This window comes from Ornithorhynchus anatinus, chromosome X5 (genome assembly GCF_004115215.2).
Source record: "Ornithorhynchus anatinus isolate Pmale09 chromosome X5, mOrnAna1.pri.v4, whole genome shotgun sequence".
NCBI lineage: Eukaryota > Metazoa > Chordata > Mammalia > Monotremata > Ornithorhynchidae > Ornithorhynchus > Ornithorhynchus anatinus.
This window is the reverse complement of record NC_041753.1, coordinates 52,513,175-52,535,651: the sequence shown is the minus strand read 5'-3', so window position 1 is coordinate 52,535,651 and position 22,477 is coordinate 52,513,175. Positions and strand designations below refer to the sequence as shown.

The 22,477-nt window shown below is 50.0% G+C and overlaps 1 protein-coding gene across 1 annotated transcript in view; it reads left to right on the top strand.

Moving 5' to 3' along the window:
- Nucleotides 1–8,924: 8,924 nt before the first annotated feature.
- The window catches only part of RCL1 (RNA terminal phosphate cyclase like 1), a 41,118-nt gene continuing 27,565 nt past the window's right edge, over nt 8,925–22,477 (top strand). The window contains exons 1-3 of the mRNA XM_029054702.2: nt 8,925–9,109; nt 19,339–19,410; nt 20,696–20,871. Of these exons, the coding sequence (XP_028910535.1) occupies nt 8,974–9,109; nt 19,339–19,410; nt 20,696–20,871 (384 nt within the window). The 5' untranslated portion in view covers nt 8,925–8,973. The remainder of the gene's footprint in view (nt 9,110–19,338; nt 19,411–20,695; nt 20,872–22,477) is intronic.

Genomic DNA, 22,477 nt, shown 5'->3' with positions numbered 1-22,477 from the left:
TTGTAAAGTGCTGGGCATTGAATAAGCATGTAACAAATACCGCAGTTATTGTTATTTATTAGAAGCATCACTGTGAAGAGCGAATGGGTGCTTCTCTAAATTATCTCCGAGATTACGGGTGTGGCAACATGACTATTATATGGGCATCACCTACTTAAGCACTTTACCTATCCCGCCTTGACTACTGCATCAGCCTCCTCACTGACTTCCCCGCCTCCTGTCTCTCCCCATTCCAGTCCATACTTCACCCTGCTGCCTGGATCATTTCTCTAAAACAACATTCAGTCCGTGTTTCCCCACTCCTCGAGAACCTCCAGTGGTCGCCCCTCCGCCTCCACAATAAACAGAAGCTCCTTTCCATTGGCTTTCGAGCACTCAGTCACCTTGGCCCCTCCTATCTTACCTCGCTGATTCCCCACTACAGCCCAGAGACCATTCACTTCACTCCTCTAACGTCAACCTACTCGCTGTCCCTCAATCTCGTCCATCTCACCGCCAACCCCTTGCCCACATCCTGCCTCAGGCCTGGAACTCCCTCTCTCTTCATGTCTGACAGACGATCACTCACGCCATCTTCAAAGCCTTATTAAAATCACATCTCCTCCAACAGTCCTTCCCTGACAAAGCCCTCATTTCCCCTCTTCCCTCTCCCTCTGCACTGTCCTTTATTTTTATTTTTATGTCTGTCCCCTCTCTAGACGGTAAGATCCTTACAGGCAGGGAATGTGTCTAGCAACTCTCTTATAATGTACCCTCCTAAGTGCTTAATATTAATAATGATGATAATTATGGTATTTGTTAAGCACTTACTATGTGGCAAGCACTGTTCTAAGCGCTGGGGTAGATACAAGGTAATCGGGCTGTCCCACGTGGGGCTCACGGTCCTCATCCCCATTTTCCAGATGAGGTAACTGAGGGCCAGAGAAGTTAAGGGACTTACCCAAGGTCACACAGCAGACAAGTGGCGGAGTCGGGATTAGAGCCCATGTCCTCTGACTCCCAAGCCCGCGCTCTTTCCACTAAGCCACGCTGCTTTTCATCGCTTAGTACAGCGCTCTGCACACAGTAAGCGCTCCATAAATATGATTGATAGATTACCTAATCAGTTCGATGGAGTGACTCAGTGATTAAGAAACTACTTACAGTGAAGCAAAAAAAAAAAAAAAGCGTCATCAACACTTTGCAGCTCTTTATGACCACAATAAAACCTGTAACGTGATATGCCGATGAAACTCAGAAACAGGTGCGATCGGTGATGGACTGCCAAGATGGAAGAGATCCAAGGCTGTGCTACTGCGATCAAAACAAGGACCTTTTTTCATTAGTAAAGAATCATTTTGGTCCAGTACACACTACTACAGACTGCGAAAATGTGCAAATATCTCCACTTAGCATTCCAAACTGTGTCTACAAAGCAGTATTGGTCCTCTACACTGTAAGCTCATTGTGGGCAAGGAACGTGGCTACCAACTCTGTGGTACTGTATTCCCCCAAGTGCTTAGTCCAGTGCTCTGCACACAGTAAGTGCTCAATAAATACCATGCTATCGATTGACTGTTAGTGTCCGATCTTTTTACAAGACTATGAGCTCTCACAGAAGACACGTTATCTTCTCCTGAGCCACATTCAACATCAAATGGCATTCATTTCATATATTGTTGATAGATATTAGAATAATGATAATAATTGTCGTGGTTCTTAAGCACTTACTATGTGCACTAAGTGCTGGGGTAGATACAAGATAACCGGGGCCCGCAGTCTAAGTAGGAGGGGGAACGGAGATTGAATCCCCATTTTGCAGATAAGGGAACCGAGGCACAGAGAAGTTAAGTGACTTTGCCCAAGGTCACACAGCAGACGTGTGGCAGAGCTGGGATTCATCAATAGCGCTGAGCACCCAGTGCGTGCAGAAGACTCTACTGAGGGCTTGAGAGAGCGTCTAGCAACTCTGTTAAATTGTGCTCTCCCAAGGGCTTAGTACAGTGCTCTGCACACAGTAAGCGCTTAATAAATACAATTGAACGGGAGTACGATAAAGATTAGTAGATACGATCCTTGCCCCTGTGGAGCTTACACACTGGTGGGGGCTCTTGGAACTGCCCCCCTCTCTAAATCTGCCAGACCACAGTTATCCCCAGCTTCAAAATCTTCTTAACATTCCACCTCCTTCTGGAAGCCTTCCCTGATTTATTCATCTCACATCGGTAGCGTCAGCCCAAACACCCGCTCTAAGCACGTGTGTATCTTAGTCCTATCCTCAGCGCTCGTGTATATAATATATACTTCTAGTCATATATTCTTCTGTACATTTAATTATCTGTCGGTTTTACGATCAAGCACTAGTATCCAGCCCTCCAGATCTGCTCAGAAGTATTAGTGCCCGTGTGATGAAGCTATTCCTGCCCCATTACAGTAACCCTTTGCCGCCGTCATCAACGTACGTGCCCTCACAGCAACTGCAATGAAGAAAAAAGAAGCATTTCTACAAATGTTTAGCCAAACTCATCACAGGAGTGCCCACGTCTGCTAGGCTAATTATAACGGCCGATTGCTACAACCGGAAGCAATGCCCAGACATGGAAGAAAGTCATCGGCCGCAGGGGATTGGCAAACTCAACTGCGCTGACCCATTTTTGCAGAGTGAACGTTCCTATCGATCGGACGTATTAAGCCCTTACTGCGTGCGGAGCACAGTGCTAAGCGCTGGGGAGAGTACAGTATAACAAACACTTTCCCTGCCCACAACGAATCTAGAGGACTGTAAAATGCCAGATGCCACCTAATGATCGCAAACACCATCCTCTGCCTGCCAAGCGAGAAAAACATCCTGGGTGCACCCACAATCCCGCCCTCTCCACCCTTCTGCGTCACCTTCGCACTTCCATCTGTGACCTTTGGACGTTTGGTGTGCATATCTTTGAATTCTGTATTAGAAATGATTTATTCATATTAACGTCCGTCCTCCCCTCAAGACGTAAGCTCATAGAGAAGCAGCGTGGCTCAGTGGAAAGAGCACGGGCTTTGGAGTCAGAGGTCATGGGTTCGAATCCCCGCTCGGCCACTTGTCAGCTGTGTGACTGTGGGGAAGTCACTTAACTTCTCTGGGCCTCAGTCACCATCTGTAAAATGGGGATTAAGACTGTGAGCCCCACGTGGGACAACCTGATTCCCCTGGGTCTACCCCAGTGCTTAGAACAGTGGTCGGCACGTAGTAAGCGCTTAACAAATACCAACGTTATTATGGGCAGGGAACCCGTCTGCTCATTCTGTTGTCTTATACTCTCCCAAGGGCTCGGTACAGTGCTCTGCACATAGTGAGCACTCAGTTCATGTGCTTGCTTGATCGATCGATTGCTTCACGGATACATCATCCATGTAGCTACATGAGAGAACTAGCTGGAAAGGACCAAACTTTTCCTTTGGGATTTCACAGAACAGCGAATGGCTGTTGCGTAGATTTTTCTGGTACGGAGGGTGGCTTTCCCAACAAGAGAAACTTTTCGCACCCATTTTTAATCATGACTTTACATCGAGGTTGATTTCTTTTTTAATCGAGGGTTTGAATGACTCTGAAACAAGCCTAACTACCAAGCTTTCCAAAGTCTGGACTGCTGCAGTTCTCAAGCGGCAGGGAAACCACCGATGAAGGGTGCTACACGGGGAAAGGGGACATAATCGTACGTTCAGGTACTTTACATTTTATAATTTGCAGGTGCACGTGGGATGGAGCAAGGAAAGCAAGTGCTGCCAATGCGGGGCGAGATGAAGGAGAAAAAGAAAAAGAGAGAATATGACCACGACATGGATCCATCTTGTTTTCTTCGGGGGAACTAAGCATTTAAAAAGCAAAGGAGGGTAAACAAGAAAACTTAGAAGCATTTGCCAACAATAATAATAATAATTATGGTATTTGTTAAGCACTTACTATGTGCAGAGCACTGTTCTAAGCACTGGGGTAGATACAGGGTAATCAGATTGTCCCATGTGGGGCTCACATTTTTTCATCCCCATTTTTCCAGATGAGGTAAGTGAGGCACAGAGAAGTGAAGTGACTTGCCCAAGGTCACACAGCAGACAAGTGGTGGAGGTGGGATTAGAACCCACGACCTCTGGCTCCCAAGCCCGGGCTCTTTCCACTAAGCCACGCTGCTTCATTTGCTGCCGACAGGGAGTAATGAGATCAATCTTAAAGTGACTAGTAATGATCGCCTATAAATGGATCTTAGCAAACACCAGGATTAGCAGTTGGGGAAGTGGTTTTGTTCATGTCCGCAATATGCATTTTTAATTTAAAAACAACGACAAAAAAAGCAGAAACAAACTCGTGCAGATCACCATGTGATGGGATCTAAAGCTTGCTATTTTACAATGAGCTGTTTTAAACTGAATAGGAACATGTGCGGAGTCCAGGCTGCGTGAGGTTCTGGATGATTTGCTGTTAGGGGCGACAAGGATGTGCTCTCGATCGCGTGCCTATGTACTGAGCGCTTACTGTGTGCAGAGCACTGTACTAAGCGGTTGGGGGAGTCCAATGAAACAGAACTGGTAGATGCATTCCCTGCCTACGATGAGCGTACATTAATATAGACAAATTACGGCCAGGGGTTCACACCTCCGTTACCCCCTCTAGGCTGTAAACTCGTTATGGGCGGGGAACGTGTCTGCTAACTCTGCCCCAACCTCACAGCACTTACGTACATATTTTTAAATTATATATTATTTATATTAATGCCTGTCTCCCCCCCGCGCCCCCACTCCCCCTTAGACTGTAAACTCGTTGCGGGCAAAGAACATGCTTACCGGCTCTGTAGGATTGTGTGGAATAATAATGTTGGTATTTGTTAAGCGTTTACTATGCGCCGAGCACTGTTGTAAGCGCTGGGGGGATACAAGGTGATCAGGTCGTCCCACGTGGGGCTCACAGTTTTAATCCCCATTTTCCAGATGAGGGAACTGAGGCACAGAGAAGTTAAGCGACTTGCCTAAAGTCACACAGCTGGCAAGCGGCGGAGGCGCAATTCGAACCCATGACCTCTGCCTCCCAAGCCACTGAGCCACGCTGCTTCTGTAAGCAGCATGGCGTAGTGGATAGAGCACTGGACCGGGAGTCAGAAGGCCATGGGTTCTAATTCTGCTTCGCCCCTTGTCCGCTGTGTGGGCTTGGGTGAGTCACTTCAGTTCCCTGGGCCTCAGTTTCCTCATCTGTAAAATGGGAATGAAGACTGTGAACCCCACGCGGGACAGGAACTGCATCCAACCCCATTTGCTTGTCTGCACCCCGGCGCTTAGTACAGTGCCCGGCACATAGTAAACGCTTAACAAAATACTACAATCATCATTATTATGTATTAAGCAGAGAGGTTTAGTGGATAGAGCACGGGCCCGGGAGTCAGAAGGTCATGGGTTCTAATTCCGGCTCTGCCACGTGTCTGCTCTGTGACCTCGGGCAAGTCACTTGACTTCTCTGGGCCTCAGTTCCCTCATCTGTAAAATGGGGATCAAGATTGTGAACCCCGTGTGGGACAGGGACTTTGTCCAACCTGACTACCTTGTACCTACCCCAGCGCTTAGAACAGTGCTTGACAAATAGTAAGCGCTGTAACAAGTACCATTATTTTTTTTCTCTCCCAAGCGCGTAATACAGTGCTCTGCACACAGTACGTGCTCAAGAAATACGATGGAAGGCTTGATAGCGGCTGCTCAGTGGAAAGAGCCCGGGCTTGGGAGTCAGAGGTCATGGGTTCGAATCCCAACTCTACCACTTGGCAGCTGTGCGACTGGGGGCAAGTCCCTTAACTTCTCTGTGCCTCAGTTCCCTCATCTGTAAAATGGGGATTAAGACTGTGAGCCCCACGTGGGACAACCTGATTCCCCTATGTCTACCCCAGCGCTTAGAACAGTGCTCGGCACATAGTAAGCGCTTAACAAATACCAACGTTATTATTATTATTACCCCAGCGCTTAGAACAGTGCTCGGCACATAGTAAGCGCTTAACAAATACCAACATTATTAACAGTGCTTTGCACATAGTAAGCGCTTAACATACCACCACTATTATTATTATTATTATTAAGCACATAATAAACGCTTACCGAATACCAGAATTAGTAAGCTCAGTGGAAAGAGCCCGGGCTCGGGAGTCAGAGGTCAGGGGTTCGAATCCCGCTTCCGCCGCTTACCAGCTGCGTGACCGTGGGCGAGTCACTTCACTTCTCTGGGCCTCAGTTCCATCATCTGTCAAATGGGGATGAAGACTGGGAGCCTCACATGGGGCAACCTGATGACCCTGGATCTCCCCCAGCGCTTAGAACAGTGCTCTGCACATAGTAAGCGCCTAACCACTATCGACATTATTATTATTATTTTTCAATACTGGGATCGAAGTCAAAAAAGCGGGGTTCCGAGGGAGGGGGCGGGGCCGAGCAGAGGGGGCCAAGAGATGGGGCGGGGCCCAGCAAGATAATAATAATAATAATAGTGTTGGTATGTGTTAAGCGCTTACTATGTGCAGAGCACTGTTCTAAGCGCTGGGGAAGATACAGGGTAATCAGGTTGTCCCATGTGAGGCTTAGTCCCCCTTTTACAGATGAGGTAACTAGGCACAGAGAAGTGAAGCGACTTTCCCACAGTCACACAGCTGACAAGTGATTTTTTTTTATTACCCTATTTATTTTGTTAAGGAGATATACATCACCTTCATTCTATTTATTGCTATTGTTTTAATGAGATGTTCATCCCCTTGATTCTATTTCTTGCTATCGTTCTTGTCCGTCCGTCTCCCCCGATTAGACTGTAAGCTCGTCAAAGGGCAGGGACTGCCTCTATCTGTTCCTAGTGCTTAGTACAGTGCTCTGCACACAGTAAGCGCTCAATACATACTAGTGAATGAATGACCCAAATTGGCAGAGCCAAGAGTCGAACCCATGACCTCTGCCTCCCAAGGCCGGGCTCTTTCCACTGAGCCACGCTGCTTCCCCGTGGAAGATAAGAGAAGCAGCGTGGCTCAGTGGAAAGAGCACGGACTTGGGAGCCAGAGGTCACGGGTTTGAATCCCAGCTCTGCCAGCTGTGTGACTGTGGGCAAGTCACTTAATTTCTCTGTGCCTCAGTCACCTCATCTGTAAAATGGGGATTAAGACTGTGAGCCCCACGTGGGACAACCTGATTCCCCTGGGTCTACCCCAGCGCTTAGAACAGTGCTCTGCACATAGTAAGCGCTTAACAAATACCAACATTATTCACATTATTATGGGTCATTCATTCATTCAATAGTATTTATTGAGCGCTTACTATGTGCAGAGCACTGTACTAAGCGCTTGGGATGAACAAGTCGGCAACAGATAGAGACAGTCCCTGCCGTTTGACGGGCTTACGGTCTAATCGGGGGAGACGGACAGACAAGAACGATGGCACTAAACAGCGTCAAGGGGAAGAACATCTCGTAAAAACCGATGGCGACTAAATAGAATCAAGGCGATGTACAATTCATTAACAAAATAAATAGGGTAACGAAAATATATACAGTTGCGCGGACGAGTACGGTGCTGTGGGGATGGGAAGGGAGAGGTGGAGGAGCAGAGGGAAAAGGGGAAAATGAGGCTTTAGCTGCGGAGAGGTAAAGGGGGGATGGCAGAGGGAGTAGAGGGGGAAGAGGAGCTCAGTCTGGGAAGGCCTCTTGGAGGAGGTGATTTTTAAGTAAGGTTTTGAAGAGGGAAAGAGAATCAGTTTGGCGGAGGTGAGGAGGGAGGGCGTTCCGGGACCGCGGGAGGACGTGACCCAGGGGTCGACGGCGGGATAGGCGAGACCGAGGGACGGCGAGGAGGTGGGCGGCGGAGGAGCGGAGCGTGCGGGGAGGGCGGTAGAAAGAGAGAAGGGAAGAGAGGTAGGAAGGGGCAAGGTGATGGAGAGCCTCGAAGCCTAGAGTGAGGAGTTTCTGTTTGGAGCGGAGGTCGATAGGCAACCACCGGAGTTGTTTAAGAAGGGGAGTGACATGCCCAGATCGTTTCTGCAGGAAGATGAGCCGGGCAGCGGAGTGAAGAATAGACCGGAGCGGGGCGAGAGAGGAGGAAGGGAGGTCAGAGAGAAGGCTGACACAGTAGTCTAGCCGGGATATAACGAGAGCCCGTAATAGTGAGGTAGCCGTTTGGGTGGAGAGGAAAGGGCGGATCTTGGCGATATCGTAGAGGTGAAACCGGCAGGTCTCGGTAACGGATAGGATGCGTGGGGTGAACGAGAGGGACGAGTCAAGGATGACACCGAGATTGCGGGCCTGCGGGACGGGAAGGATGGTCGTGCCATCCACGGTGACGGAGAAGTCTGGGAGCGGACCGGGCTTGGGAGGGAAGATGAGGAGCTCAGTCTCGCTCATGTTGAGTTTTAGGTGGCGGGCCGACATCCAGGTGGAGACGTCCCGGAGGCAGGAGGAGATGCGAGCCTGAAGGGAGGGGGAGAGGACAGGGGCGGAGATGTAGATCTGCGTGTCATCTGCGTAGAGATGGTAGTCAAAGCCATGAGAGCGAATGAGTTCACCGAGGGAGTGAGTGTAAATGGAGAACAGAAGAGGGCCAAGAACTGAGGGGGGCGTGACCTAGATGGAGGGGGCGGGGCCGATCGGAGGGGACCAAGAGAGGGGGCGTGGCCTAGCAGGATGACCCAGAGAGGGGCGTGGCCTAAGTGGAGGGGGAGTGGCTTAGAGGAAGGGGCCAATACAGGGGCGCGGCCTAGAGGGAGGGAGCGTGGTCTAGCGGGAGGGGCTGAGAGGGGGCGGGGCCTTGCGGGAGGGGGGCGGGAAGGGCAACGACGAAGCCCCGCCCACTTTCCCCTCTGACACCCCCCCCCCCCCCCCAGCTCCATCTTCCTGTTGCCAAACCACGTGGGCGCCGCGAGGAGCGCGGCCCGTTGGGAGCCGCCCCTCGCACCGCCCTTCCCAGCCATCTTTCCGGTTCCATCGGGCGAGCCGGCCGGCGCGCGCACATGGCGGCGCACACTCCCTCCCTCAGCTACGGCGGCTGCAACTTCTTCCGCCAGCGCCTGGTCCTGTCCACCCTGAGCGGCCGGCCCGTCAAAATCCGCAAGATCCGCGCCAGAGACGAGAACCCCGGGCTCAGAGGTAAACTTGGGGAAGAGGACGGGGTTAAAAAGGGCGGGGGGGGGGGGGCCGAAAAGGGATCTAAGCCGGGCCGAGGGGGACTGGGGAAATGGGGCCCAGGCAAAGGCTCCCATCCCATCGAAATGAATGGGGAGGGGGGGGAGAGGCGACGCCTCCGTTTCCTGTCAGATGGGCCGTCTCCCGTGTTTTGTTTTTCGTCTCGAGTGACATAGAAATGCGTTTCGACAAAGAGCCGGTTACTGGTCCATGTCATTGATGCCGAGTAGGCCAGCCCGCCCCCACCCCCGCGCTGCTGCAGCAGTCGCTGCTGCTTCCGTGAGTGATAATAATGTTGGTATCTGTTAAGCGCTTACTATGTGCAGAGCTGGGGGAGACCCAGGGGAATCAGGTTGTCCCACGTGGGGCTCCCAATCTTCATCCCCATTTGACAGATGAGGGAACTGAGGCCCAGAGAAGCGCAGTGACTTGCCCACGGTCACACAGCTGCCAAGTGGCAGAGCTGGGATTCGAGCCCCCGGGCTCTTTCCTCTGAGCCGCGCTGCTTCTCATGTAGCTTCTCATGGAGTAGCTCTCCACGATGACGGTAGTAAACAACTGCACGTTTTCCAAGGTTCCCCATTGCAACAAACGCCCGGGTACTGCCCCTCCGGCCTTCTCACACACACGCCCCCTCCCAGTATCTAAAGCAGAAAAAAAGATCGCCGGACTTAAATAGGGTCGGCGAGCCGGAATAACGACGGAGTAAGGTTTGAAAAGAAACGTGCCCTTTTAATAATGATAATAATGTTGGTATTTAAGCGCTTACTATGTGCAGAGAGCTGTTCTAAGCGCTGGGGGAGATACAGGGTCATCAGGTTGTCCCACGGGAGGCTCCCAGTCTTCATCCCCATTTGACAGATGAGGGAACTGAGGCACCGAGAAAAAGTGAAGTGACTCGCCCACGGTCACACAGCTGCCAAGTGGCAGAGCCGGGATTCGAACCCATGACCTCGGACTCCCAAGCCCGGGCTCTTTCCACTGAGCCACACTGCTTCTCATCTTCCTACGCCCTTGTGTTCGGCTCTCTTAGAGTCACGGAGCATCTTAGAATACACTTCTGGGAGTAATAATAATGTTGGCATTTGTTAAGCGCTTACTATGTGCAGAGCACTGTTCTGAGCGCCGGGCTAGATACAGGATAATCAGGTTGCCCCACGGGAGGCTCACAGTCTTCACCCCCATTTTACAGATGAGGGAACTGAGGCCCGGAGAAGTGAAGTGACTTGCCCACAGTCACACAGCTGACAAGTGCCAGAGCCCGGGATTCGAACCCATGACCACTGACTCCCAAGGCCGGGCTCTTTCCACTGAGCCATGCTGCTTCTCTAAGTAGACCGAGGGAGGTTTGCCATTGGCCCTGGCGGCTGGCTAGCTGCTTTGAGTTACTGATGTATCACTCTTACCTGGTTTACGGTATTCGGCCGAGAGGTTTTTGTCTCCCACTCATTTTCCCCCAGAGCCCTATTTCTGTTCTCCAGTGGGATGAAGGAGAACTTTATCATGGGTTCCAGGTGGTCAGTCACCTGTCAGAGGATTGACTTCTAGTCCTTTATAATAAGAAGGATGGTATTTGTTAAGCGCTCACCATGTGCAAAGCACTGTTCTAAGCGCTGGATGATGCTCTCAAGTTATGTCTTCACCCCCTTTTCGGTTGAGCTACAACATTACCCCCGCCCTCTCCCCTGTACCTTCCACTCCCCCGCACCCGGCCTCATGTTGGGATGGGAGGAGGGTGAATAGCTGTGGAGGAGGAAGGAGGATTAGGGAAGAAGCTCGAATCTCCTTCCCCAGCCTCGCGACTTTGAAGCCCAAGGGGTGAGTGCTGCCGGGTATAGAAAGGGCCGAGCTCCGTTATATGAAGTGTTTACTCTGTGTCAGGCCGGGTTTTACGCACTGGGGTAGATACAAGTTAATCAGGTCAGACGTAGTCCTTTCCCATGCAGGGCTCGCAGTCTGAGGAGGAGGGAGAACAGGCTTTGAATCCCCACTTCACAGGGGAGGAAACGTAGGTACAGAGCAGCGAGGTGACTCATCCAAGGTCACACAGCAGGCAAGTGGCGGAGTCAGGATTAGAACTCAGGTCCTCTGTCTCCTAGGCCTGTGCCCTTTCCGCTGGACCATGCTCCATCTCAACATTTGCAGCCTTTTAAGGGCTAATCCTGAGGTAGGGTACCTTTTTGGACCCTTGCCGCATCTACCGGGTAACTCTGTTTCTTGTCCTCTTCCAGCCTCCCATCTTCTTCTTTTCCACTGTATCCATGGAGGCATGGAGAACTTGCCTCCCGCCTGGTTGTCTTTCTTCCTATAATTTCCTGATCAGTCAGTGGTATTTATTGAGTGCTTATTATGTGCAGAGCACTGTACTAAGCGCTTGGGAGAGTAGAGTACAACAGACGTAGCAGGCTCGTTCCCTGCCTATAATGAGTTACAGTCTAGAGGGGGAATCAAGGGGCGGTCTCTATTCAACAATCTCCGAGTGATTTGGAGCTGTTTTCGGAGGTCAGGATAAATTGATTTTTTTTAAATTTTACGGTACTTGTCGAGCACTTATGTGGCAGGCACTGTACTAAGCACTGGGGTAGATACAAGCTAATCAGGTTGGCCATGGTCCCTGTCCTACATAGTGTTCGCAGTCCATGTTGGAGGGGCTTTGATTTGAGTGAGGGGCCTTTTTTCCTACTGTCTTCTGTTCAGCTCTCGCTCATAAGGGGACCAGCTGCTCAGTAGGACAAAACTACATTTACTCCTGGGGGCAGCGTTCATTAGACTAAGCGTACATTTAATGAAGTAGGTGGGAGCGCTGAGGGCTCTAGGAGAGCACTGAGGGCTCTAGGAGGGAATTATAGCTCTGGAGTAGTTGCTGACTCTGGGTGTGAAAGTTAGCGACAGAGGTATACTCTTAAATGGGCTAATTTAATGTCCTGAATGTGATCAGTACTGTGTGATCTGCCCCCCCACCTCCCCGATCTTTTGCCCCTATTGACCTGGCCACCTAATGTTTTGATAAAATTGAGTTTACAGACTAGAGGGGGAGGGAGATACTAAAGTAAGTGACGGAAATGGACGGATATGTCCAACCCGATTAGCTTTTATCTATTCCACCGCTCAGTACAGTGCCGGGCACGTAGTAAGTGCTTAACAAATACCACTGAAAAACAGAAAGGAACCCACCCAGAAGAATGATCACGTTAGGGGTTTGCCCGGTGCCATTTACACACTCTCATCCCTGTTGCTTCCCAGCCCGGAGCCACCAACACTCAAAGTCCGCTGCCCCTGCCCTCCTTCGGCTGGAAGAAATCCAGGCACTGGGCTGACTTCTGCTATTAAATTCACCCTGTCCTCTTAGAACTCAGCTTTCTCTTTCCACTTGTCAGCTCTTCCTCACTGAACAAATCTGCTCTCCGCTTTCCCCCCCACCCACTGTGCCTTCTGCCGCCATCAGTAAGTAGTGGCATCGAGGCGGGGGTGAGAAGAGCCGACTGTGACGGTGGAGTGACTTATCAGGCAGGAAAAGAGAGCAGCCCCCAGGCCAGGCATCCCACACACGGTGGGATCACGGTGGCGGGTTGCAGGCCAGGAGGAGAAAGCGATGCTAGCCCCCACGGGGGCTGCAAATCAAGGCAACGGTAGTTTCTGGTTTGGTTGCCCGGTGATCACAAACTAAGAGGTGGGCCAGGATGAGAGGGAGGAGGAGGAGGGTGAAAGACAGTGCAGTAGGCAGGATAAGTGTAGTAGGTGCCCCCCTCCTCAGTGTACAGAGCACATGGGAAAGGGAGAATGATGATGGAGCCTCAGAGCCAGTGGATGAACCTTCAAGTTGATCACATAAAAGAGAAGGTGCCCTTTTACCTTCTGATCCCTTTCCCCCCTCTTTTCTTCTCTTCCTTCTTTTCTTCTCCCTGGCCCCTTAATATCCTGCACCAAGTTTGCCCTCGTGGATAAAATGAAAAGTTGGCACTCCTGACCAACACTCTTCCAGCATCTCATCAAGGCACTAGCCAAGCCAGGAATAAAGTCTGGTTCCCTGACTTCCAGCAGAGTGCCTAATTCTACCTAATCACAATTAATAATTGTGGTATTTATTAGAACTTACTAGAGAAGCTGCGTGGCTCAGTGGAAAGATCCCGGGCTTGGAAGTCAGAGGTCATGGGTTTGAATCCTGACTCCGCCACTTGTCAGCCGTGTGACTGTGGGCAAGTCATTTAACTTCTCTGTGTCTCAGTTACCTCATCTGTAAAATGGGGATTAACTGTGAGCCTCACGTGGGACAACCTGATTACCCTGTATCAACCCCAGTGCTCAGAACAGTGCTGGGCACATAGTAAACGCTTAACAAATACCAATGTTATTATTATTATGTGCCAAGCACTGGGGTAGGTACTAGATCAAAATGTCCCACATGGGGCTCATGTTCTAATTAGGGGTCGGAACAAGTATCGAACCCCCATTTTGCAGATGGGAAAACTGAGGCACAGAGAAGTTAAGTGACTTGCCCAAGGTCACACAGCAGGTAAGGGGTGGAGGCAGGCTTAGAACCCAGGTCCTCTGCCTCCCAGGCCCATGCTCTGTCCACCAGGCCCCGCTGCTTCTTGGCCTATATGGTCCAACTGATCTATCTTTAAATCTTGAAACCTCCAAAGTTGCTGTCAGAATACCCCAGCTCAACCCTCCGAAGCCATTTCTGACAGCTTGGATTCTGGTTCTCTTCTCCCAAAAGTTGTTGTTCGGTAAGATCAAGATTGAAGAGGAGACTGAAAATAAAGGCAGTTAGTTTAAAAAAAAAAATAGGAGAAAATGGAGGGGTGAGTAGAAAAGCAAATCTCACTCTCTAAATAGTTTGTGATAAAGCAATATTATTATTATGGTATTTGTTAAGCACATACTATGTGTCAAGCACTGTTCTAAGCACTGGGGTAGATACAGGGTAATCAAGTTGGACACCATCCCTGACCCACGTTGGGTTTACACTATAAGGGGAAGGGAGAACGGGTTTTGAACCCCCATTTACAGATGAGGAAACTGGGGTGCAGAGAAGTTAAGTGACTTGCTCAAGGTCACACAGCAGACAAGTGGCATAGGCAGGATTAGAACCCTGGTCCTCTGACACCCAGGTCCATGCTCTTTACCCCAGTATTGTCAGAGGATTGGAGGGAAGCCACTCAGTTCCTCTCCCCTGCCCAATAATAGACATTGATTAGACACTGTCTAGCGGTGATGACATTTTAGTCATTATGACCGGAAAGCTGCTAATTTATTCTTATTGGCTATAAGAGCAGTCGGGCAGCCACCGACTGAAGCTTTTTGGCTGCCCAAGACTGTGATTTTCGCCCTTAAGCTCAATGCCCAGAATCCTAATTGCCCTGTTTTCATTCTGCTGTTGTCTGAAAGCAAGCTGCTTTAAGCAAAACCACTCCCCCTTAATGAATGTGGGTCAAATAAAATATTCGCAACCAGGTAAAGTGCCCGGTGCACATGGTAAGGGCTGTGCTGGTTCCAGTGCCCTGTATACTTAAAGGAAAGGACTCTGAGCAGTCTTTCAAAATTGAAAGGGAGGTATTGAGAAGGGGCAAAAATCAACCTCAAGTGCTGGTGTCAGGGTGAATATCAAAGAGCCTAGGGGATATAGACTCAAATATGTGCGATTCAAGTTACTGAACTGTCCATTGTGAATCAATTGTCTGATTTTCCATTTTCATCTTTTTCTTATAAAGTATTCACTATCCTCATCACTACATATACACTGAGTGCCTTTTGTACAGAGTACAGTATAAACCGTACCCCTAGGAATGACAATCTAGTTATATTTACAGTCCAGCATAGACATTTCAAGCATAGGTCAGGAGCTGTGGAGAGGTCACATGAAACACTGGCTTGGGGAATTTTATTCCTTTTTGGATATTTTGGTCCAACATAGGTTTTGGGGGAGGCCCGGAGAGAACAGAGGTTGGAGCTGGGAGGTCGCTGGGGGGACAAGAGACATAATGGAAATGTGTAGAAGGGAAACAAGGTGCTAATGGATGGTCAGACTGGGACTGGGGTGGGGTGGATGGGGACAAGATGTTAAAGGGGTGCGTGGGTGTAGAGATGGTTGAGAAGAAGGTGATTTTAGGTGAAATAAGATCCTATTTCTTTCCCCCACCCAGGAGCCAACAAAAGCCGGGCCCCCCCAAACAAGAAGCCTCCATGACACCATGAACTAAGGCATTTGGAAACGTTAAGATGGTGGGGAGTCTGCACCGGTCTGGAACCCTCGACTCCTGGCGTAGTGGATGAGAGCACGGGCCGGGGAGTCGGAGGGTCATGGGTTTTAATGCCGGTTCCACCACTTATCTGCAGTGTGACCTTGGGCAAGTCACTTCACTTCTCTGGGTCTCAGTTACCTCACCTGTAAAATGAGGATTGACCCTGTGAGCCGCACACCGGACAGGGACTGCGTTCAATTCCGTTTGCTTGTGTCCACCCCGGTGCCTGTTTGGTAAACCTCAGTTAATTTATTTATATTAATAGCCGTCTCCCCCTCTAGACTGTAAGCTCCTTGTGGGCAGGGAACGTGTTCTCCAACTCTTGTATTCAGTCGTATTCATTCAGTCGCATTTACTGAGCACTTATTATGTGCGGAGCACTGTTCTAAGCACTTGGAACGTAGAATATGGCAGTAAAGAGAGACACTTCCCGCACACAGTGGGCTTACAGTATTTTACTCTCCCAAGAGTTTAGTACTGTGCTCTGCCCACAGTAAGTACTTGATAAATTCTGTTGATTGGATCCACAAGTCCCCTTCCAAGGACCGTTTATCGTCCACTTACCTACATCCCAAGTTACTGATTCTTATATTTTAAATTATTTCTTCATTCCCTATCATTGTTTTCTCTGTTCTGTGTGTCTTCCCCCAGCTAGATTATGGACAAGATGTCTGAACTGTGTATTTTTGTGTCCAGGCCAGCACTTTTAACGTAGCACTCGGCACATAGTAAACACTACATAGATACCATTACTAGCTAATTAGGGAAGGTGCTTCTTCAGAGCCAGCCTGGGACTAAGGTTTGCCCTTTGTAGTTGGTTTCTTGGTTTGTCATCCTTTTACCAAGCTATAGCATCTCCTTCTATTCTCTGCCTCGGACCTCTTAAGGGGGACAGAGAGGGAGCTTAGTGGTTCTGGGAGTATGATGTATTGACAGTTTCCTTCCTGCTGGTAGGTATGTACTTTATACATATTAAAGCAGTGAAAACATTTGTATCCCCCCGACCCCTCGCTCACAGGAACTTCATCTGTCTGGAGGAGCGACTCAGTACAGTGTTGCATTGTTTTTAGAGGAACCCCAGACATTCTGGTTGTTTTACAGGCAAGTAGAAGGGGTAAAGTGGGAGAGGGGATTGAAGCTGCTCCCTCGCCGCCTGCCCTCCCGCCCCTGAGAGTCCCCATTCGGCCCTGGATAAAAGCCGCTCCCGCAGGCTCTCACGCCTCCATCGCTGCGGAGAAAAGCACAGGGGTAATCGCCGTCTGCCCTCCCGCCACCGAGGGTCCCCGCTCCGGGCGTGCTCCCTGCTTACTGGGCCGGGGCTGAAAGTTGTTCCCATGCACTCTCGAACTCTTCCGTCGCCGCCGAGAAAAGCACCATGGTAACCGTCTCGTTCCCACCGAGGGTCCCCGTTCCTGACTCGCTCCGGGGATAAAAGCTTGCTCCCGCGCTCTCTCGCCCGCGGCCGTCGCTGCCGAGAAGAGCACCGCGGTAACCACTGCCTTCCCTCCCGCCTCAGAGGGTCCCCGCTCCTGGCTTCCTCCCGCCCGCTCTCAGACTCCTCCATCGCCGCTGCGACTTCGAGCCGGTTTTGTCCGCCCGGATTGTGTTTTACCGTTTCCTCAGTCCTGTCGTGCCTGTCCCCAATCCCTTCTCCCCACCTAAACTTTTAATAATAATAATAATAATAATGTTGGTATTTGTTAAGCGCTTACTACGTGCAGAGCACTGTTCTAAGCGCTGGGGTAGATCCAGGGTCATCAGGTCGTCCCACGTGAGGCTCACAGTTAATCCCCATTTTACAGACGAGGTAACTGAGGCACAGAGAAGTGAAGTGACTCGCCCACAGTCACACAGCTGACAAGTGGCAGAGCCGGGACTCGAACTCGTGACCTCTGACTCCGAAGCCCAGCCTCTTTCCACTGAGCCACGCTCCGCCCTCGAATTGCCTTCCCGAAGGCACACCTCCTCCAAGAGGCCTTCCCTGACGAAACCCTCCTTTCCCCTCCTCCCGCTCTTTTCTGCGTCCCCCTGACCCGCTCCCTTAATTCATCCCCCCTCCCAGCCCCACGGCACTTAGGTCCATACCTGTCACTTACCTACGACCGTCTGCCTCCCCCTCTAGACCGTAAGCTCGCCGTGGGCAGGGCACGTCTGTTATATCGTTACGGCACCGACGGGGGACAGGGACCGTGTCTGACTCCCTCCTTGTGTTGTCACCCAGTATTTTCAGCACACAGTAAGTGCTGAATAGATACTCTCATTACTATTATTATTATTTCTTTCCCTCCCCCATTTTTCCCCTCTCAGCAGTAGGCAGCAGGTTTCTGAAGCTGCAACGGATGCTCACTGCTAGCCACTCGTAGTGGCTTTGCTTACTCTCGTAAGGATGGTGAAAGCGCCCAGGGTCCTTCTGGTGGGGAGTGGGGACAGGAAGGAGAAAGAATAGGTGATGGGTAAAGCAGACTTGTGCTGTCTCCCTACTTCCTCGCTTGGGGATCGAGTATTTTCATTTTACAAAGTACTGAGAATCTTTTCAGACCACAGCCGCGACTCGTAAGCACAGATCTGGCCTGTGGTTTGCAGGTATGAAGTAAATTCAGAATAGTTGGTATCTACTGGTTGGTCTTAGGCTATGTGGCTGCCACCTTGTTACTTCGATTGTGTATAATTCTCACCCGTACGTTCTTTCCCAGTGCTTTGCACACAGCAAGTGTTTAATAAATACCATTCCTACTACGTTCTGCTGCTCTCTGACACAGGTTGCACTCGTTTCTGTGACTGGGCCACTAATGTGATTATGTGATCAAACGGGGGCCACGCTCTTTAAAAAGTTGCAAATTACTAATAAACTCTTTGTTAAATGACTCGCAACTTAAAATGCTATCGCTAAATAGAACAAAGTGAAATTGGTAAAGAGCACAATCTTGAATTTTTTTACAGGTACAAGTGGGTTTAGGGAGGCAGCCCGGTCTACTGGAAGAGCCTGGGACTGGGACAAGCAGCGTGGCTCAGTGGAAAGAGCATGGGCTTTGGAGTCAGGACTTATGAGTTCGAATCCCAGCTCTGCCACTTGTCGGCTGTGTGACTGTGGGCAAGTCACTTAACTTCTCTGTGCCTCAGTTCCCTCATCTGTAAAATGGGGATTAAGACTGTGAGCCCCACGTGGGACAACCTGATTCCCCTATGTCTACCCCAGCGCTTAGAACAGTGCTCGGCACATAGTAAGCGCTTAACAAATACCAACGTTATTATTATTATTATTATTAGATAGACCCAGGTTTGAGTCCCAGCTCTGCCTCTGACCTGCTTTGTTACTTCAGATAACTCACTTAACCACTCTCTGCCTGTGTTGGTTTTTTTTCATCTGTAAAGTGGGATAAGCCACCTGCTCTCCCTACCTTTTTAGGTTCTGAGCTCTGTGGGGGACAGGCACCGCGTCTGATCTGAGGACTGCTAAATCCTGGGGTGTCTCTTCTCCACCTCCACTTCTCCATTGCTGCAGACTCTGAAGAGGAAGGGAGAGCATATCTCTGCAGTTTTTGTGCTGCTGAAACTAACGTCCCATCTGATTTCTCTGTCTTTAAGGCGAAGGCTGAACTGTCTCTAATAACGATTCCCCCCACTCCAGACCGTCTGCTCGTTGTGGGCAACTCTGTTGTATCGGACTCTCCCGTGCGCTCTGCGCACAGTACACGCTCAATGAGTACCGTGGATCGATTAGTGGAATTTAGAATAAATATACAGTGTTAGTACTTTGGATTCTTAATCATCCCACACAACACTCCCGTGACGGGAACGGGCATTCTCCGACTCTGAGTGGGGGGAAACTGAGATACTTTGGGATAAGCTGTTTTTCCAGTGCCGCAGAGCTACAGGTCTTGTGTGATGAAATAATGTTTGGGAGCACGCATCTGACATTTTAGTCGATCTCTTTGCTTCTCTCGACAGATTTTGAAGCAAGCTTCATCAGGCTGCTGGATAAAATAACTAATGGCTCTAGAATTGAAATAAATCAGACAGGTAAGCTTATTTTATTGCTGCATATGTCTGCAGTACCTGCCACTAGATGCTTTGGTTGGCTCGATTGTTCTCTATCACTTTTTATGCCTCTCTGTCTCTTCCTCTCTCCCTCCCACTACTCCCTCGCTCACAAACTTTGTTCCTCGACACTGACCTCTTGTTCCTTTCAAGGCCCCCAGGAGCTTACAGTTTGGAGGCGCCGAGACAGACATTAAATAAATTATGGTTTACGTACATAGGTGGTGTGGGGCTGGAGGTGAATATCAGGTGCTTAAGGGGCACAGATCCAAGCCCATAGACTACGCAGAAGGAAGGGTGAATAGAGGAGTCAGGGAAGGCCTCTTGGGAGGGAGATGGGCATTTAGTAAGGCTTTGAAGGTGGGGGAGAGTGCTGGTCTTTTTTTTTTTTTTTTTAATGGTATTCGTTTAGTGCTTACTATGTGCGCAGACTGTGCTCTGGGGTAGATACTAGCTAATCAGATTGGACACAGTCCATGTCTCACGTGGGGCTCAGGGTCTTAATCCCCATTTTGCAGATGAGGTAACTGGGGTATAGAGAAATTAAGTGACGTGCCCATGGTCACCCAGCAGACAAGTGGAGGAGCTGGAATTAGAACCCAGATCTTTCTGACTCCCAGGCCTGTGCTCTATCCACTAGGCCACACTGCTTCTCAGCGTCTTTTGGCTATGAAGAGGGAGGGAGTTGCTGGGCGTGGGCGAGGAGGCAGTGTTGAGATAGATGAGATCAAGGTACAGTGAGTAGGTTGACTTGAGAGGAGCGGAATGTGCGGGTCGGGTACCGTTTGGGCGCTTGGAATTCACCCCGCCCTCAGCCTCACGGCACTTACGTTCACATTAGCCCTCTCTGTGGGCAGGAAACTCGTCTACCAACTCCGTTGCATCGTACTCTCCCAAGCGTTTAGTACAGTGCTCTGCACACAGTAAGCGCTCAAATGCCACTGGTTGATTGATTGACTGCTGTGTTTCCTGGGTTAATCAGTGGGTCTCACGCTTGCAGAACAAAATTCCGTGGTGGCATGGTTACTGGTTAGGGTGACACTGGTAGGAAATCAGAAGTACCGCCCACTCTTCTACCCTATCCCAGGTGTTTGGGATATAGGCACCCTGCTGGTAAGACTAAGATGAAGGCTCTTGGGAAATCTTCCAGTCAGTTCGCCTCCAAGAACAGATGTGACGTAGACTTGGAGTCACTGAGCGGTTTTTGCTTTCGGAACCTTTGTATTGTGGCACTGAACGTTTTTCTCTCTCCCTCTTTTTGTGAAAGGTACGACCTTATATTATCAGCCAGGTCTCCTGTACGGTGGTCCCGTGGAACACGACTGCAGTATCCATCGTGGGATTGGGTATTACCTAGAAAGCCTCCTTTGCTTAGCTCCATTCATGAAGCGCCCATTAAAGATAGTTCTCAGAGGAGTAACCAACGATCAGGTAGACCCTTCGGTGAGTATCGAGATCCTGATCCGGTCCAGGTATTCTGCTGTGGAATAGATTCGCTAGAAAACCAAAGTAACCTGCAACTCTTCCCACCAGAGCCTATTTGACACATCTCTATTGATATCTTCCTTCTAGAAGGCAGCCCGGTCCAGTGGAAAGAGCCGTGGGCCCGGGAGTCAGGAGACCCGGGCTCTAGTCCCGGCTCTGCCACTTGCCCGTCGGGTGACCACGAGCAGGTCACTTCACTCCCGTGCCTCAGTTTCCTCCTCCGTAAAATGGGGATTCGATACCCGTTCTGCTGTTGAGACGGGGACTGTGTCCGAGCTGACCGTCTTTTATCTACCACGGCACTTAGCGTGGTGATTGGCACGTAGCAGTGATGTTTACTGAGGACCTATTGTTATATTAAAAATCACCAAATCCAGTCATGCTTCTTGACCTACTGCATGGGGCCTTGCACATAAGTATCTTCGGCTCAAATGTTCCCAGCCCTACTTGGTTGACAGGGAGGTGGGAAAAGCTGAAGTCACTGCAGGTTGAGAAACTTCCCAGAAGTCACTGAATAAATGAGCTGGGGTAGAATAGAGTTTAAGCCTTCTGATTTGCCCTTGGACATTACCACACCACATAGCTCCCCCTCCCCTCCCCGCCAACCTCATGACTTCCCTAACCTCCTCTCTGGTCAGTTTCCCAAGAGGCCTGGGAGAGGAGGTGGGGAGGTGTTTGGGGCTGGGAGGGAATGCCTGTGCAAGGAGTGAATGGAAAAGGGGACACTTAATTTGTTCCCAAAGATCTTTATGGTGGTGGTTGGATCATCTCAATGGAATGTCCACCTGGGGTATTAAAATCACCATGCACATCATTCTTCGTAGCATTTATCGAGCACTAAGTAGGTTCTTGGGAACGTTCAACAGAAGTTAATGGTCCTTGCCCTCTAGGAGATTACCATCGAACGGACAGACCCCCTCTTGCCTACTTGCAGAGCCCCGGGATGGTATACGCTCTCCGGGGTACCCTCGGTCGAAGTCACCTACAAGGCATAAGCTGTATACCCTAAAACGGCGTCATCTGGTTTCCGGTGCTTCCGTAATAATAATAATAATAATAATAATAATGTTGGTATTTGTTAAGCGCTTACTATGTGCCGAGCACTGTTCTAAGTGCTGGGGTAGACACAGGGGAATCAGGTTGTCCCACGTGGGGCTCACAGTCTTAATCCCCATTTTACAGATGAGGTAACTGAGGCACCGAGAAGTTAAGTGACTTGCCCAAAGTCACACAGCTGACAAGTGGCCGAGTGGGGATTCGAACCCATGACCTCTGACTCCAAACCCCGCGCTCTTTCCACTGAGCCACGCTGCTTCTCTATCCCATTTCACGGGATATCCAGTTTATTGCAGAAACTGAAAGCCTGGTAGTGTCTTGTACAGGTTATTCAGAATGCTTATCAACCGTTGACCCTTGGCATTTATGTCCTGGAAAACTATGGAGCTTTCAAGAAAGAAGCAGCGTCCCGGACTCTTTCTGGAATTAGCATTCGGGGAACTCACGGAACCATTAAGATGACTAACTTGTCTGCCTCTGTCCGTGGCCGTGATGGTTTTTTCGGTAG